The sequence below is a fragment of the Papio anubis genome, chromosome 12 (genome assembly GCF_008728515.1).
Source record: "Papio anubis isolate 15944 chromosome 12, Panubis1.0, whole genome shotgun sequence".
NCBI lineage: Eukaryota > Metazoa > Chordata > Mammalia > Primates > Cercopithecidae > Papio > Papio anubis.
Window position 1 is genome coordinate 49839981 of NC_044987.1, and position 18439 is coordinate 49858419.

Consider the following 18439-nt stretch of genomic DNA (forward strand, 5'->3'; position numbering starts at 1 on the left):
ACTATATTATGGATCTGGTTACTACTTTGGGGGGTCTGACCATCCAGAAAATGGCACTTTCAAACAAGGTTTCTTTCTCTGATCATCACACGATATCCTGAAATACTTTGCGCGCATAGGCTGGAAGTAGAGATAGTCAAAGCAATCTGGTCATCATCTTGCAGTTTGCATTTAGTCTTTCAGAACTATCTCTCCCACTCTGTCTTGTTTACGAACAGAGTGAGACAGTCATGCCTGGGTGGATCATCTCCCATATTTGCCTAGGAATCCTCTCTTTCTCTACTGGGCTTCAGGAGGTTAGACTGTGGCTTTAAAGGTTTTCCCATGAATCAGAATATTGGGGTAAAGGCTCACTTATTTAGAAGAACTTGCTTCTAGCCCTATCTCTAGACCTATCTCTAGACCTAAAAGAATTACCTTTACTCATACTAGCGAGTGAGTCATGTCTCATTTCCCCCATGAGCTGAGATGCAGAGGCCATTTTTCGCTCTGTAGTTCAAAGGCTTAAATTGCAATTATTTTTTGATCCCCCACTGTCAGTGCTACAATGAAGTTTTTCTGTATTAAAAAACATAGGTCAACGAAGGCCAAGGTTTGGCTGATTCTTGTAATTTTTCTAATTTCCTCACAAAAGCTTGGGCCAATATGTTTTAATTCTAAGTTTGTGGCTTTACCACAGAAGCATTGTTTGTTAATGACTGTGCTTTGTTTCCCATTTTTGAAAGAGAAATTCTTTTGTTACATTTGAAAGAACTTAAACATGAGAAACTTAAGGATTAACTTTTTAATTAGATATAATGATTAGAAACTCTTCATCACGGCAGTTTTCCTTTCATTACAAAAGGGAAGTTGACAGTTTCTGTTCAATTAGTGTTCACTGAAATGTTTTTAAATGAATTATTGCTGAGTAAAGGACTCCAAAAGAATATGACATGATTAAGGGCCTTCCTTTTTGACTTTTTTATGAAGATATTACTGATGAAAAAAGAATCCTTGCAAAGTTCACAAAACATATTTCTGTGCATGAGCAATATTTAAGTCTCAGTTCATTATAAAAGTAAATATCACAAAAGCTTCTCCCTACTATAAATGTTTGTGATCCCTACGTTAACTGACTTTTAATTATGTCAACATAGTTCAGTGAAACAAAGTTTCCAAGACCTATTTTGGTGGAATCCATTATCTGTGACTGTGGTGCTGGCCTTTCAGCTTTGGATGAGTTTACATATCACTGTCTTGACTTCATAGTGTAATTTCAAATGTTTTATTTACTTTCATTTAGGGATTTTTCTATTGATACATTAACATTCTCTATGCAATTTCATTTGGGGGTGAATAGACCTAGATCTCATGAGCACTGGAGATCAATGCTTTTAATGACCTGAGATTTAGTTACACATCTTATTCTATCTTAGAACTACCTGGTTCTTGCAAATAAATTCTAGCTGAACTCCCTGAATCTAAATACTTACCTCTTAAGTCTTTAAACAAATAACTGCAAAATATCTTTTCAGTCATAAGTATTCTTCATAGCTTCTTATTGCCCAAAGTATCAGATAGGAATCTGTTTTCACCCTCATCTTGGAGGCCTTCTATAATTTTCCCTTCCTGATAGCATTAATAAAATAATAATACTATTGACAGTAGCTAACATGTATTTATTAATCTTTATTTAGTACTTTCTTATACTCTAAGAAATATTTAAGTGTAAGTATTCATTTAATCCTTACAATAATACTAGGAGATTAATATTATTATTAATTATTATTCACAATTTATGAGAGAGAAAACTAAAGCTTGGTGATATTAACTAAATTTTCCAAATGTACATTGTAAATAATTAATTGATTGTTAATTATGCAATATCATATGATATCAATTTAGTGAAATGGTTAGCTAGACAGACTCATCTACTTTCTCTCAGAAGTATTTTTAATTAATTATCATTGTTCCATTTCCTACAAGTTTTGCTAGAATCAGGGACTGTCTCTCTTCCCTTTCCATACTATTTTTTTAATCCAAACTCTATTTCTTTGCTTTTTTTTAATGCATGACCCTTGCCTGCACTAGTAATCCAAGTTTACCTATTGGCTCTCACCTGATCACAGTTGTCTCATTACAGTTGGTGGAAACCTCAAAGTCATTATTAATGACACCTTCTCCTTCTATATGAAATAGACGAATAAAGTATTTGTGTGTGTGTGTGTGTGTGTGTGTGTCTAAGAGAGAGAAAAATATGGAGGGAGCTAAGGAGAGGAGTTGAAGTAAGGAAGAGAGAAAAAAGGAGGAAAGAGAGATGGAGGGAGGGACAGGTAAAGAAAGAAAGAGATAGAAACAGAGACTTATGCAACACTGACTAAGACATGCAGCTGCTACCCACTGAAGATACATTGATTAAAGCAGGGAATAAGGAGAACAGATTCCCAGGGAACTTTACTCTGAAGTCATTTTAATATCCTAAAAGTGTTAAGACAAGTACTGAGTCTGTGAAAATTCTATGGTTTGAAAAGAGAAGAAGATTATTCCTAAGATGTCCAAAGCTTTAGCCCTGGCCCCCCAACACTATCTAATTGCATAATCACAGGCACAGTCCAACTAGTCTAGATCTCAGTTTTGTATCTGTAAAATGGATATAACCATCCCAACCTCATAGGATTGTTGTAAGAATCAAATGTGGTACTTTTATGATGATGAAAATGCATTGGTGGTTAGGCCCTCAAGGTGCTTGTGAATTAGTGAGATGATAAAATCTGGGATATGGACAGAGCTTAATAAAACACCAAATACTTTTATGTACACAGAAATAGAAGTATGTATATATAAAGAAGACAGATAATAGGTAGCAATTATTATTTGGTACTTATTTTATGCTGGATGCATGAATCGACTCATTTAATCTCCCACAACAATTATATGACATAAACACCATTATCAAACCCACTTTACATATGAGGAAACTGAGGCCCAAAGTCTAGAGTAATCTGATCAAGATCAGACATTTAAAAAACATTGAAACTAGGATTCTAACCTGGAAAGTTGGCCTCCAGATCTTGTACTCTTAACTCTCCTGTCTGCCTCTGCAGAGAGATAGGAAAGCTTAGGCGTCAACCCTTTGGTAACACTAAAGGGATTCTGACATTACAAAGCCCACCAACACAGCTCCTCTCCATGGCTCAGGGACATCTCTGAGTCAAATTTACCTCTCAACAGCATGCCCTGTCCTCACTCAGACACTTGTTGACCATTGTGGCCCTTAGGCTATTCAAAAACAGTTTATTTGAGGGAAAAAATTAAGCATGCCATATAGATCTTGTTATTCAAAACCTTGGAACATAGAAGCACATTAGCATGCTGTAAGTACCATTTAAGAGAATTTTCATTTTCAGTTGAGATTTTTCTGCTTGGCCATACTTAAGCAACATGAAAATAAAGGATAATTTTAGCCAGGCATCTTTAAAAGTTATTCCATAATCTGGTTAGCAATATTGCAATGGCTTCATTAAGATTAGAGTATCTTAACCTGTCCTGTGATTAGTTTTCTTCAGTCTGTTTACTAGAGTGGACCACAAGGCTGAGCTAAGTGTATGATAAAAATAAATTTACTCAATAGAACTATTGACATTTTTTACCCCCTTGCACTCCTATTGCAACATGAGAAGCCCTAACCACCTCTCTTATATTTAATATGCTGTGAGTTTTTAAAAGCAGCAGAGTGGAGCATCACTGGAAGCCACTGTAATGTCTGAGCTTTTCAGCCCTTGATTTAGAGCTAGGTGTATATTACTGTGGACTACAAGGACAACACATAATAAAGCACTTGGAAGAGAAAGCAGATGAAGTAATCTGAGAAGGTTAAAAACATGGTAATGGCAGTAAAAGGATACATGCTGGTAAGAGGAATTGAGAGTGATAAAGCCTAGGTTAATGGATTCCTTGGTCTACCATTTATTGATGATGTGATTCAGGGGCCTCTCATTGAACCATTCAGTGTATCTTCTACCTCAATTTAGAAATAGGGTTGCTAATTCTGGCTGTGCATATTCCATAGGGTTTGTATGAGAATGAAATTCATTCATTTATCCAACGAATATTTATTGAGTACCTACTCATGCTGGACACTATATATAGATGATACATTGTAAGCAGAAGAACTAGTTTTCATCCATAATGAAGTAATTCAGTTATGTAATGTAAACATCACACAAAAGTCACAAAAGAGGCTTACAGACTGGGTTCCATGAAAAGCTATAACAGGATGTCCTGAGTAAGGTATAGGGCAGTAGTGCTCAACTGGCATAGTTTTGTTTCCCTTGGGGGGCCATAGGTCATGTCTGGAGACCTATTTAGTTTTCACATCTGGGGGAAGGAAGGATTACTGGCATTTAGCAAATAGAGGACAGGGATCTGGTAAGCCTCCTACAATGCACAGTGAAGCTAAGATTTAAATGATAAGTGGGAGAGAATTCTGGAGAACAGGTGGGAGAAGATTTGAGGCAGAAGAATTGGCATTTGCATAGGAACCAACATGAGAATGGGATTTATTATATCCTAAATAATAGAAGAGGGCCTGTGGGGCTAGGTCACAGAGAAGGGGGAGATGGCACAAGCTGACCCTGGTGACAGACAGGACCAAATTATTCCATCAGAGGGTCTTGACGAAGTGGATGTGAATGGTCCTGAGATTTGACTTGAGAAATGGAGTGGGCAGAGCTGGGATTTACTGGATGAGAAAGTTCAAAGAGAAGCAGATTTGAGGAGGGAAGAAGGAAGATGAAAGCTCAGCTTTCAGAGCTGTTAAATCTGAGAGATCTGTGAGATACCTGAGCAGAGATGACCAGCAAGCAACAGGATATTCAATTTAGGAGAGAAATCTGAGCCAAAAATAAACAAGGGAGCCACTGACATAATAACGTTTACATGTGTAAATAGGGAGGTGAAAAGTAACAGAGAAGTCTTAGTTGTAAATGTGTTTTGTCAATCAAAACATGCTCTGCAAATATAAAGAATTCCTTTCATCAGCATCAAGTGAAACATTTTTTACGTCCATCTATTTATTTAAGAAACCTTTGGTGCCCTTTGTTATATGCCAGGCAATGCACTAGAGGCTGAGAACAAACTGATGAATATGATTAACACCTGGCCTCAAAAAGAGTCAAGAAAGCAAGTAGGGCAAGAGGCATATTAAATTCTTAATACTGCCCTACAATTGAGTTCAAGTAGCTTTCCTTCTGCCAAGAAAGTCCAGTGGAGAATGGCTGAGGGCTCTTGACAGGAAAGAAGATGGTGAAGACACACTTCATCTGCCTCATGGTTCTATCCAGGTTAGCCCTGGCTTGACTCTGGTCTGAAGTTGAACATGCTGTGATCTAGCATTCTGCAGAACTGTGTTCAAACAAGACCTGGGGTCCTACCTACTTCAGTCAGCTTCTCTCAGGTCGCTTGCTTTCTCTCCCTTATAGTACTGGGCATATTATTCCAGAGACTGCAGTGTGTGCAGAATGCCACTGTAATACGATGGCTTGCATCTCTTAAGCAGGTTTGAGGCATGACTGAATGATTGAATATGTAGCACAATTTTATATTATATGGACTTCAGTACACCACAGGTCATATAATTCCCCCTATAAAATATGGCATTTGCCATTTTGCCATGGCACAGTCATGTGAGTCTTGCCCATCAAGGTGTCACTCTCTCAAATAGGAAAAAATGGATCAGATGCCAGGATTGATTTCTTTTTTTTTTTTTTTAAGACAGTTGCACTCTTGTTGCCCAGGCTGGAGTTCAATGGTGCAATCTTGGCTCACAGCAACCTCTGCCTCCTGGGTTCCAGTGATTCTCCTGCCTCAACCTCTGGGGTAGCTGGGATTACAAGCATGCACCACCACGCCAGACTAATTTTGTTATTTTTAGTAGAGACCAGGTTTCTCCACATTGGTCAGGCTGGTCTCAGACCTCAGGTAATCCATCTGCCTCGACCTCCCAAAGTGCTGGGATTACAGGTGTGAGCTGCCGCACTTGGCCCGTTTCTTTGTTGTTGTTGTTTTGTTTTGTTTTTGTTTTTGTTTTGAGTCATGGCTGAATTCACCATAGATGTTTGTAAATACAGAAAATCCTAGTAAATATACTAACATATATTTTTGAAATTTTAATTAGTTTTTATCTATTTAACCCCTATTAATAGTAATAATATCAAGCAAACCCTGAAAGAGTCCTATATTCTAGGTACTGTGCTGGAGCTGGCTGTACATTGGCTTCTGCTCTCTGAGCTTACAATTTAGTGGAGGAGGAAGAAAATTTAAAAGTAAATACTATGAAGGAAAAGGAAGCAAATAGCCTTCAGGGAGGAAGAAAACTAGGAGGTTACATCCTTTAGACTAGGGTGTAATGATGGTTAGGAAAGGTGAATCTACAATTATCTTATATAATTACTGATCATTGGTCAAATGTATATTGGACTAAGAACCAAAAGATGTGAATCTAATCTTAGATCTATTAATTCTTTCTTGTTAAATAAATCAATAAAGTTAAATTAATTTCATAAACACTAATAATAGTGCTTACTATGTGCCAGGCTCTGCTCTAAAGTTTTATCAATATTAACTCATTTAATCCTCAACAGTCCTATGAGATAAGTACTGTTACCTCACAGGCTCTGTTTTACAGACACTGTGGAACTTGGCCATGGTCACAAGGCTAGTTAGTGGTTAAGCCAGTTACTTTAGCCTCTGTGAACCTATTTCTCTATCTGTGTATTACGAATAAGACCTTCATGGGGATGCCATGTGGGAAAGTAGCTTTTTAAGCAGTAAAATGATAGATATGAATTGTTATAATTTTACTGTCAATGATAATGTCAATATTACAATGGTGTAGGCTCTGAACATTAAATACTATGGGGAAACTAGAAATTTTAGGATAGAGGACCTCACCCTCCAGAGAGTTTACTCTATTACAGGAGAGAAATTACCAGCATATATGACAGTACATACTTCAAAATTATATGAAGTAGTTCTGCTAAATTTAAGGCCATACCTATAAGTGCTGAGTTGTGAGGAAAATGGGATTGTTGATGATTAAAATATATTTATAGATCATTGAATTATGGCTCTGAAAGAACTTGAGAAATGGTTGCATCTAATCCTTTCATTTTGAAATTGAGTCACTGAAGTATGTCAAAGCAAAATGACTGAACCAAGATCTTACAGCTAAATTAAAGCAAGAACCATAACTAGAAGTAAGGTCCTGGATGTTAAAGTCTTGGTCTTTTCTTCTGCTTAAACTTATCCCTGTCCTCTGCTTCCCTTCCTGCTGGAAGGTCATTGCTTTCTAAGCTTTTTTATCTTCCCCAACCCCTCTCCAAGGCGACAGATTGAACTGCAAGATTACAACATTAAATGATGAGTGCTTATCACTTACGATAAGCCCCAGGAGTATGAGACTTTCTGATGGTTTCTCTAGAAACTTAAAAAAATGTAAATAGCTTCAATGAGGTACAGTTTGATAAGTTTTCACATATGAAACCACCAATTCAAGATAATAAGCATATCCATCATCCTCTGCAAATTTCTTCATGCCTTTTTGTAATCCCTCCAGACTTTTGTAATCCCTCCCTCCAACTACCTTACCCTACCTGCTCTACCTCCCCATTCCCAGTCAACTATTACTCTCCTTTCTGTCTTTATATATTAAATTGCATCTTCTAGAATTTTATATAAGTGAGATCATATAGTATGTACTCTTTTTGTTTGTCCTCTTTCACTCAACATGATTTTTTAAAGATTAATCCATATTTTTTTCATGTATCAATAGTTCATTCTTTTTTATTGCTGAACACTATTCTGTTGCATGCAAATATCACAATTGTTTAATCTATTCATCTGTTGATGTTATTTCAAGCTTTTGGCTATTACAAATAAAGGTGCTATGAATATTTGTATAAAAGTCTTTAAATAGACATGTGCTTTTATTTATCCTCAGTAAATGCCTAGGAGTAGAATCATTAAATCCCAGGGTAGGTACATGTTTAACTTAAGAAAAAAATACTGACCTTTTTCCAAAGGGGTTGTACCATTTTTTATATTCTCATCAGCAGCGTATGAGAGTTCCAGTCTTCCACATCATCAACAACACTTGATATGGTCAATCTTTTTAAATATTAACCATTTAATAGGTATGTGGTAGTATATTACTGGGGTTTTAATTTTCATTTCTCTAACAATTCATGATGTTGATTATCTTTTCAGATGCTTATTTGATACCTGTATCTTCACTAGTGAAGGGTCTGTTCAAATCTTTGGCTCATTTTTGGGGGATTTTTTTTCTGATTGAATTTTAAGAGTTATTTGTTTATTTTAGAAACAAGTCCTTTATGAGATGTATAATTTGTAAATATCTCCTTTCATTCTGTAGCTTGTCTTTTTTATTTTATTAACAAAACTTTTTAAAGCACAGAAAAATTTAATTTTAATGACGTCTGATTTATCAGTTTGTTCATTTACAGATTTAGCTTTTTGTATTCTACCTAACCCAAGGTCATAAAGATCTTCTCTCATGTTTTCCTTTAGATGCCTTATTTAGGTTTTGCATCTAAGTATATAATCCACTTTGAGTTAATATGTAACAAGAGGTGTGAATCAAAGTTTGCTGTTTCTCATATGGATAACCAATTGTTCCTGCATCATTTATTGAAAATATTATCTTTCCTTCATTAAGTTTCCTTTGTACCTTCATTAAAAATCAGTTGTCTCTAGATGTATGGTTCAACCCTGGTAGTCACTATTCTGTTCCATTGATATATTTGCCGATCTTTATGCCAATGCCACACTGTCTTGACTACTTTAGCTTTATAACAATTCTAGAAATCAGATATTTTCTTTTTTCAATTTCATTTTTAAGTTATTTTGGCTACTATATATTTTTTGATTTTCTATATGATTTTAGAGTATGCTCGTTAATTTCTCTAAATAAACTCCCACTGAGATTCTGATTGGGATTGCATTGACTCTACAAATCAGTTTTCAGAGCATGATATCTTAACAATATTGCATCTTCTTTTTTCTTTTTGTAGTTTTCAGTGTACATGTCTTGCACACTTTAAAAATCAGTTTTATATAATCCCAGCAAAATTTGGGAGTCTGAGGCAGGCAGACCACCTGAGGTCAGGAGTTTGAGGCCAGCCTGGCCAACATGGCGAAACCCTGTCACTACAAAAAGTACAAAAATTAGCTGGGCGTGATGGCGTGCGCCTATAGTTCCAGCTATTCAGGAGGCTGAGGCACAAGAATTGCTTGAACCTGGGAGGGAGGGTTGCTTGGGTGATAGAGAGTGACTCTGTCTCAAAAAAAAAAAAAAAGAAAGAAAAGAAAAAAAAAGAAAAAAATCAGGTTTATCCCTAAGTAGTTAATATTTCAAAAATTTATCATAAATTGCATTATTTTTACTTTAATTTCTATGTATGTATTGCTAGTATGTAGAGATACCATTGATCTTTGAATATTAATCTTGTGTTCTACAACCTTGTTAAATTTGCTAACGATTCTACTAGCATTTCTTTAGAATTCATGAGATTTTCCACACATAATTGTGTCATGTATAATAAAAGCATTTTTATTTCTTTGTTTCCAAACTGTATTTATTTTTCTTGCCTTCTTACACGGTTTGGAACCTTTCAGACAATGTTGAATATAAGTGGTGAGAAGGGACATACTTGTCTTGTCCTAAGAGTTTTTAGTTAAAACCAGAAATAGATACTGGATTTTGTAAAATGCTCTCTCTGTGCCTACTAAGATAATCCTAAGTTGTTAGTTTGTTTTGTTTCTTTATAAGAAGTTAATAAATTCTCCTAATGCTATCCCTCCCCTAGCCCCCCACCCGCCAACAGGTCCCAGTGTGTGATGTTCCCCTCCCTGTGTCCATTCGTTCTCATTATTCAACTCTCACTTATGAGTGAGAACATGTGGTGCTTGGTTTTCTGTTCTTGTGTTAGTTTGCTGAGAATGATGGTTTCCAGTTTCATTCATGTCCGTGCAAAGGACATGAACTCGTCCTTTTATATGGCTGCATAGTATTCCATGGTGTATATGTGCCACATTTTCTTTATTCAATCTATCACTGATGGACATTTAGGTTGGTTCCAAGTCTTTGTTATTGTGAACAGTGCTTCAATAAACATACATGTGCATGTGTCTTTATAGTAGAATGACTTACAATCCTTTGGGTGTATACCCAGTAATGGGATTGCTGGGTCAAATGATATTTCTAGTTCTAGATCCTTGAGGTATCACCACACTGTCTTCCACAATGGTTGAATTAATTTACACTCCCACCAACAGTGTAAAAGTGTTCCTACTTCTCCACATTCTTTCTGGCATCTGTTGTTTCCTGACTTTTTAATATCACCATTCTAACTGTCTTGAGAGGGTATCTCATTGTGGTTTAGATTTGCGTTTCGCTAATGACCAGTGATATGACCTTTTTTTCCTATGTTTGTTGGCTGCATAAATGTCTTCTTTTGAGAAGTGTATGTTCATATCCTTCACCCACTTTTTGATGGGATTGTTTGTTTTCTTCTTGTAAATTGGTTTAAATTCTTTGTAGGTTCTGGATATTAGCCCTTTGTCAGATGGATAGATTGCAAAAATTTTCTCCCATTCTGTAGATTGTCTGTTCACTCTGATGGTAGTATCTTTTGCTGTGCAGAAGCTCTTTAGTTTAATTAGATCCCATTGGTCTCTTTTGGCTTTTGTTGCCATTGCTTTTGGTGTTTTAGTGATGGGTTGATGGGTACAGCAATCCACCATGGCACATGTATATCTGTGTAACAAACCTGCATGTTCTGCACGTGTACCCAGATCTTAAAGTATAATTAAATAAATAAAATAATGTTTATAGTCTCATAATTACAATTTGTGAAAATAATTGATGTTGAGCTGTTCCACATATGAATAAATTCATTATTTAATTTTCAGGAAAAAAACAATACATTTCATTGGTTCATTTGTAAATGTTAAATCAATTTTGTACTCCCAGTGTAAAGCTTACTTGGTCATGATGCATTATCTTTTTTATATATTGTTGGATTAAATTTGCTAAAAAAATTTTTTTAGAATTTTTGCATCTATATTCATGAGAGTTTATTGATATTAGCTTTTCTTGTAATATCTTCATCTGGTTTGGGATTAGGGTAATGCTGGCCTCAAGAAAAAAATGATCTAGAAAGTATTTGTTCCTCTTGAGTTCTCTGAAAAATTTTGTATAGAATTGTTATTATTTCTTTCTTTAAAATATTTAGAGAAATTTATCAGTGAAGCCATCTGTGCCCGGAATTCTCTTTGTGGGATGATTTTAATTACAAATATCTTTAATATTTTATAAAGTGACTGTGTAGAGTACTTATTTCTTCTTGATTAGTTTGCATCTTTCAAGGAATTTGTCCATTTCATCTAAGGTATCAAATTTTGGGGGCAAAAACTTGTTTATAAGATTTTCTCTCCCAGGTACAGTGGCTCATGTTTTCTAATCCTAGCATTTTGAGAAACTGAAGCTGGAGGATTGCTTGGATTGCTTGAAGCCAGGAGTTCAGGACCAGCCTGGGCAGCAAAGTGAGACCCTGTCTCAAAAAAAAAAAAAAAAAAAAAAACCCAGTCGTGTGGTCCCAGCTACTCAGGAGGTTGAGGCCAGAGGACTTCCTGAAGCCAGGATTTCGAGTCTTCAGTGAGTCATGATCGTAACATTGCACTGTCTGTAAGAATTAATACATAAATACATACATACATACACAAAGATTTCCTTATTAGCTCTTTCATGTTTGTAGGGTTGGCAGGGATGTCATCTTCCTCCATCTTGATTTTGATAATTTGTTTCTCCTACTAGTCTTGCTAGAGTGTTATCAATTTTATTGATATTCTCAAAGAACTAGCTTTTGTTTTCATTGATTTTCCTCTATGCTCTGTGCCGATATTTTTTATTTCCTTTCATCTGCATACTTCGGATTTAATTTGCTATATTTTTTTCTGGTTGCGAAAGATGGAAGCTGAAGTCAGTAATTTGACACTAAATTCTTTCAAATATAAGCATGTAGTGATATGTATGTTTCCTTAATTACTGCTTTAAGGGAATCCAACAAATTCAATATATTGTAGTTTATGTTCATTCAGTTCAAAATGTATTCTCATTTTTAGCTTTTTTTTTCTTTAACCAATGAGCTATTTAGAATTGTGTCATTTATTTTCTTAGTATTTTGAGAGTTTCCAGAGATTGTTCTGTTATTGATTTTCAACTTAATCCTATTATGGCCAGAGATTATATTTCCCATGACATGAATCTTTTTAAATTTATGAAAATTTGATTTCAAGTTCAAAATATGTTCTATCTTGGCAAAGACTATTTGAGCCCTTCAAAATGTGTATATTTTGCTGTTGTTGAATAAAATATTCCATAAAAGTTTATTAACTCAAATTGATGCCTAGTATTATACAAGTCTTCCCTATCTTTACAAAATTTCTCTTTGTTCTATTAACTATTTAGAGAAAGCTGTTGATATCTCCAGTTATAATTGTAGATTTTTCTGTTTCTACTTGCTGCCTTGATCTTCCCAGCAAACCAATTCTGTCTTCTCAACTCAGCAAGTCCTCTGGCCACAACTGGATTCCTCCTCTCTGGAATATCAGAGCCCACCTTGTTTGTTTCTTTTCTCTCTGCATCCATTGTTTTTTGTTGTCTCATGTGCATTCTTGAAGCCCATTCTTTCCTATATTTTGTACTTTTGTTGTTGTTGTTGTCACTTTAGGTGGGAATGAAAACCCAGGCCCTGTTACTCTATTTTTACTGGAAGTGCAATTGTCATGAAGTTACATTTAAACCATTCACCAGCAGAAAGCACTCAATGTATGGCAATCCCACCATACAAAAGTACCGTTAGGTATTCTGAGGTCTGCAGTATAAGTTAGAGCATCGTGACATATTTAGATGTGATAGACATGTAGCCTAGTGACTGAGTGTTTAACGGAAAAAATGGTAGCAATTATTTATCAAGCATTGTGCTAACAGGAAGAAAATACATATGCTCCACTTGTGGGCAGAGACAGTTGCACACTGAGTGGTAGTGGAAAAGAAACAGAGGATTGACATAATATTACATTTATCTTTGTGTTCTCTATTTCTAGCACAGTTCTTGGCACATAGTAGAGCTCAATAAATGTTTGCTAAACTGAGTCAAATTGAACTAAGTAAAATATTTGATAAGGTAAATATTTGATTTATAGTGGAACCCACTTGAACTTAGAAAGTAAGAAGTTTAGAACTTATGAAAGTGGGCAGGAATGCAAAACACATAATATATGCTTAATGAAAAGTAATAATTCAGTAATATAACCTAAATGATTGAGCCACCTAGGGCCTCCGAACATATATCAATGTGCCTATTTCAAACAGTGAGGAATAAACACATAGAACTTATCACCTCAAGAGGTTTAAGAAGATTTTCACTGAATTTATGAACATGAATTATCTGTGAGTTGGTTAAACGTAATATTGGTTAGCATCAAGAATAGCAAGCTATTAGTTTTCAATCAAGAATAAGCTCAAATTTGGTCTAAATCTGAATTTTAAGCTGGGTAGTCATTGATTTACAATTTTTTTCTTGGTGTCATGTTTCTTCCAAAACAATAATCAATGAAGCCTTTCCCACCCTGTACCTTTGCTGTACCTTTCCTTTCTCAGAATTTCCCCTATATCTGTCTGACCAAATACTACCCTAACAACAAGCTCTAGCAAAGTGCTAAGTCTTCCATGATGCTGCCCTAATTTCCACCATGGATATTATCTCTTCTCTTCCTTTGCTTTCTAAATAGTTTATGCTACCTCTTTTATGGCACTTACACTTCTTTAAACTTGCCTTTTTGTTATTTGTGCTGATTTGCCATCCCTTCTATTAGACTCTCCTTAAAGGTAGAGGCAACATCCGATATATCCTTTTGTCCAAAGTACCATCAAAAATTATAGCACGGCTGGGCGCGGTGGCTCATGCCTGTAATCCCAGCACTTTGGGAGGCCAAGGCAGGCAGATCACGAGGTCAGGGGATCAAGACCATCCTGGCTAACATGGTGAAACCACGTCTCTACTGAAAATACAAAACAATTAGCCGGGCGTGGTGGCGGGAGCCTGTGGTCCCAGCTACTCGGGAGGCTGAGGCAGGAGAATGGCCTGAACCCGGGAGGCGGAGCTTGCAGCAAGCAGAGATTGTGCCACTGCACTGCAGCCCGGGAGACAGAGCGAGACTTAGTCTCAAGAAAAAAAAAAAAATTATATATATATATATGGCACATGGGAGATGACTGATATGTTTGTTGGATAAATGAATAAATGAATGAATGCAAGATTCAAAGGGCACTTTTTAAAACAGTGTTTCCACACACAAAGACTACGAGTTCTTTACCTTTTTTTTCCCCAAAAAACTAAAGAGAAGAGAATTTTTAGGAGATGCTCTTTAAGGGAAAGAAAAAGGAACCTGATAAACAGGAGGTGGGAAAAGCCTAGAAGATCCAGCAAGCGGGGTCTGGAATAATGATAAACATTTGCTTAAGAATTTCGGAGAGGATTGACTGGGATTTTGGAAGGTAACTTAAAAGACAACTTTTTATTTTCCTGTTGTTTCCTGAGAAATTCAGAACACTTACTAGTGAAGGAATATTTTCTGAAAGTTGTGGGCTGACTGGTCGACAATGCATGGAGAAGCAGCATGTGGTTGGGGCAGATGGGAGACTATAAGGGCAGGAATGAAGGCAGAGGAGGGACTGTGGGTGTGAGCTGAACAGAAGAACACCATGAATGAGAAAAAGAGAAATTGGTTGAATTGATATTGAAAAACAAACTGTCTAATGGCAATAGCCTTATGGTGTGTACTCATGAAGTATTAAGGAAAAACAATTTCCCTACAAATTAGGTAAAATTTACAAATTAGGTAAAGATTTTGAAAGATCAGTTCTACTTTTCATTCCTTCAGTTCAAAATTGAAAAGTAATGAAGGTAAGAGGAAAACTTCCCTGGTGTCAGCCTTTGAGACTTTAACACTACAAGGGCATTAGTATGAACCAATCCACCATCATCAGGGTACAAATGCAGGAAAACTAGGTAACCCAAATCGTGCTGCTCTTCCAAAAATAATACAGGGAAAATATTTCGTGTATGTTACCAAACTGTTTTCTACAATTTGTACCTTGTTTGGTCTTCCTTGGATTTTCTAGGTCAATTAAATGCATAATTTATTATGCTGTGAATTTCTCTCCTTTTGCCTCTTACCTCTTCAAATGCTTGAATAAATATCACCATTGTTGACTGTGGAACCAGTCCTTAGAGTACAGATTCTTTTGGAACTTTCAAGGGCTCTGAGAATCACCTTCCAAGATGCCTTACCTCCTAGCTCAGCAATCCTACAGTGACATTAGGTACTGGTGGAGCCTCACCTCCCTGTGTGGGTACCGTCCTTGGTGAAGGGAATTGAGAATATGTCCCTAAATTCTGTTCATATTTTATTTCATGCTTATATGAGCCTTTTTTGTTGTCAAAAGTGCACACGCATATTTCTTTGGAATTAACACATTCCAGCCTACTCTCATTTCCCGAGAACATTTAAAGACACGATTCTCCTTTTATTATCTATGTAAATTTTATCTAGACTAAGGAATAAAAGTGACTTTTCTTCAATACATAGGCAACATAAAGTTCTTCTAATTACTCTTACATTTTAAGATACCTTCTGGCTTGTCTTTAGAGATAATCCCAGATAAACAACTTATAGTGCCATTAAGGCAGTAATACTCTGTAGGTGAAGAATATGTCACATCTAACTCTTAACTAAACTGAGAGGAGAGTTGGAGATATTAAATGACACTGTGAGTATGCATGTATATAGTTGTATTTCTCACACAGCAGACAAGTGCAGACATCTGTATATGTACATAGACATGTGTATATAACCTACTCCCTTCAATGTTACTACTTTTCACAAGCTACTTAAATTCTGCCTCCATGACCTGCCACCCAAATCTTCTGGTAGGAATATTTTTTCACATCTCTCTTCTTCCTACTTCTTTCCCCCCACACACTTATGGTATATGCCGTTTCACCAGACCCGTGTGAAGACAGGAGAACACTGATGGGATTGCTTTTCACAAGTGTGGGAATGAAAATTCTTCCCAATGAAAACATCTGTCTCTGTTCAAGTCATGCCCAGTTATCCCCCAAAAGAAATGTTCTGATTAACTTTTTTTTTAAGTCTTAAGATAGCAGTTTGTGTAGCAGATCTAATTAAGAAGTTTATGTAACAGATCTGCAGGGTTTTTTTTTTTTTTTTTTTTTTTTTTTTTTCCCTCTTCAACTGGGTTCTATGAGCTCAGTTTGAGTGTTACCAGCTTTCGCTATGCAACGGCCAAGTGCTTCTCGGGCTGAGAATTACCAGCTTTTGTGGGATACTATTGCTTCTTTAAAACAATGTGAACAAGCTATGCAACATGCATTTATTCCGGTAAGGAAAATTTTCTTTTATTTTCCTAGGGATTCTTTTATTTATTTTTCCTTTTTCTCCTGTTGTATCTATAGAGAAATGTATGTATTCTGTACATTTGATGACCATGGTTATTTTCTCTGTAGTTCTCGTTCAGGCTAAATATATGGTTTTTCTCTGTATGAATTCCTAATTCTTAATATGTCCAAACATTAATCAGTGAGAAAGAATAAACAGTGGTCCATTCAAACTCATCCCACTGAAGACAGTAGTTTCTAATAGTGGCATGTACTAAAGAAAGGAAACAATATTAATATTCCATATATTAATGTTTGAAATAAACTGCAATGTTTATTTCCCCATTGGTTCCCCCAGAGCTACTTGAATATCTTTTGCAGTTAGGTTTGATATATAGATCAAGAAACCAAAATTGCTATTCTTTACTCCAAGTAAAACCCACCAAAAAAGTTATCTTGAAAAGTATAATTGCTTCTTTAGTAAAGTAGTGATGCAATATTTAGATTTTGTAAAAATGTCCGACAGAAGTCGTGTATAGCTATATAAAGTGAATTAGTGAATCAGTGTCATTGTGTTTTATTTTGGAGAAATAATGTTTGTACTTATAATTTATTTAACCAGAGGAATCAGGCTGGCTACATTTGATAGGCTGAGATAAGGTAAATAGGACTACCAAGAAGAATATTAAAATATTCAATTATTTTCATTAGATCTACTTTGAAGAATTGAGATCACCAATTAGCTATGAGAGAAGATTCTTAAAAAAAATCTCTGCTAAAATTTATTTGGTACTCTCTCAAGAAAAACATTTTTTCTGACAGAACTCAAGAGATATGCTTCTTTCAATAGTTGGAATAAATCTTCCTTGAAGTTCACGTTATTTTCAAGTGACTCAAGTTAGATGCCATCATATTTTTCTCTGTAACTTGGAAATCACCTAAATGTCACAAACACTGGGCTATATTTGAAGCTTTTCTAATTGAACCACTATATTTTACTCGGATCACAGGAAGTTGATCCTGACTATTAAAGACATAAAGCTCATATAATTTTTGTAAGAAGACTAAAAAACTAATAGTGGGAAACTCTCTAAATCATATTGTTATAAGGATCCTGCTTTGAACTAGAATCTAGAAAGTATAGTTTGCTTCTCTTATCTTTATGACACTTCTCTTCCTTTTTTTTTTTTTTTTTTTTTTTGTTGTTGTTGTTGTTGTTGCTGTTGTTGTTATTATCAAAGTGTGATATTCCTTGTGAAGCTCAAGTATTTCCTCTCTCACAGAGCCATCCCTGGCCATGCCGGGTTATCTTCCCCCTTCTTGATTTCTTGTGTGCACCTCTGATTTATCACCTAACATTTTATTCTTAAGCATTTTCCTCTCAGTCTCTCTAATTATATTGTAACTTTTGGGGTAATTGTGAATAGGAAAGTAAGTTGGAGAAAGGAACTAACATTTATTAGTTTGTGTTCTTGTTGTCTTGTCTTGAACTCTTTAAACATTGAAGTGCATCTATTCCCAGTGTCTAGCACAGCGCCTGGCACATAAAGAGTGCTTGTTGAGCATGTGAGGAATGAGGAATGACTAAATCAACCAACAAGAGTCTCCAATTTCCAATTAATGCTTGACATTTTTCATTATTAGCTTTGTCTTTACTGATCTCATAGAATTATTTCTACTAAAGCCCATCTGGAGAAAACTCAGAAACCTTGACTATAGCATTGTGGTGGTGTAGTGGTAGGGGCAGGGATGTGTTAATACATGGAATAGACCTCTGTGGGTCCAGATAACCTTGGATTCAATTCCCATAATTCATGGGCTATTCTTTCATTGATTCCAGTATATGTTTCCAGTTTTCCCTACTTCACACATGCATAAAATCATGCCCAAATTATCATTCAGGTTTGCTTTATTTTTGA

At 35.7% G+C, this 18439-nt stretch overlaps 1 protein-coding gene across 20 annotated transcripts in view; it reads left to right on the forward strand.

Moving 5' to 3' along the window:
• Nucleotides 1-18439, forward strand: part of DLG2 (discs large MAGUK scaffold protein 2) — a 2166350-nt gene that overhangs the window by 1339411 nt on the left and 808500 nt on the right. For 3 of the 20 annotated variants that reach the window (XM_009187041.4, XM_017949257.3, XM_017949259.3), the window contains exon 1: nt 16374-16524. The exons of the other annotated variants lie outside the window; for them this stretch is intronic. In XM_009187041.4, the coding sequence (XP_009185305.2) occupies nt 16420-16524 (105 nt within the window). In that variant the 5' untranslated portion in view covers nt 16374-16419. Of the gene's footprint in view, nt 1-16373; nt 16525-18439 lie in introns of those variants that run through there. 20 annotated transcript variants of the gene reach the window in all.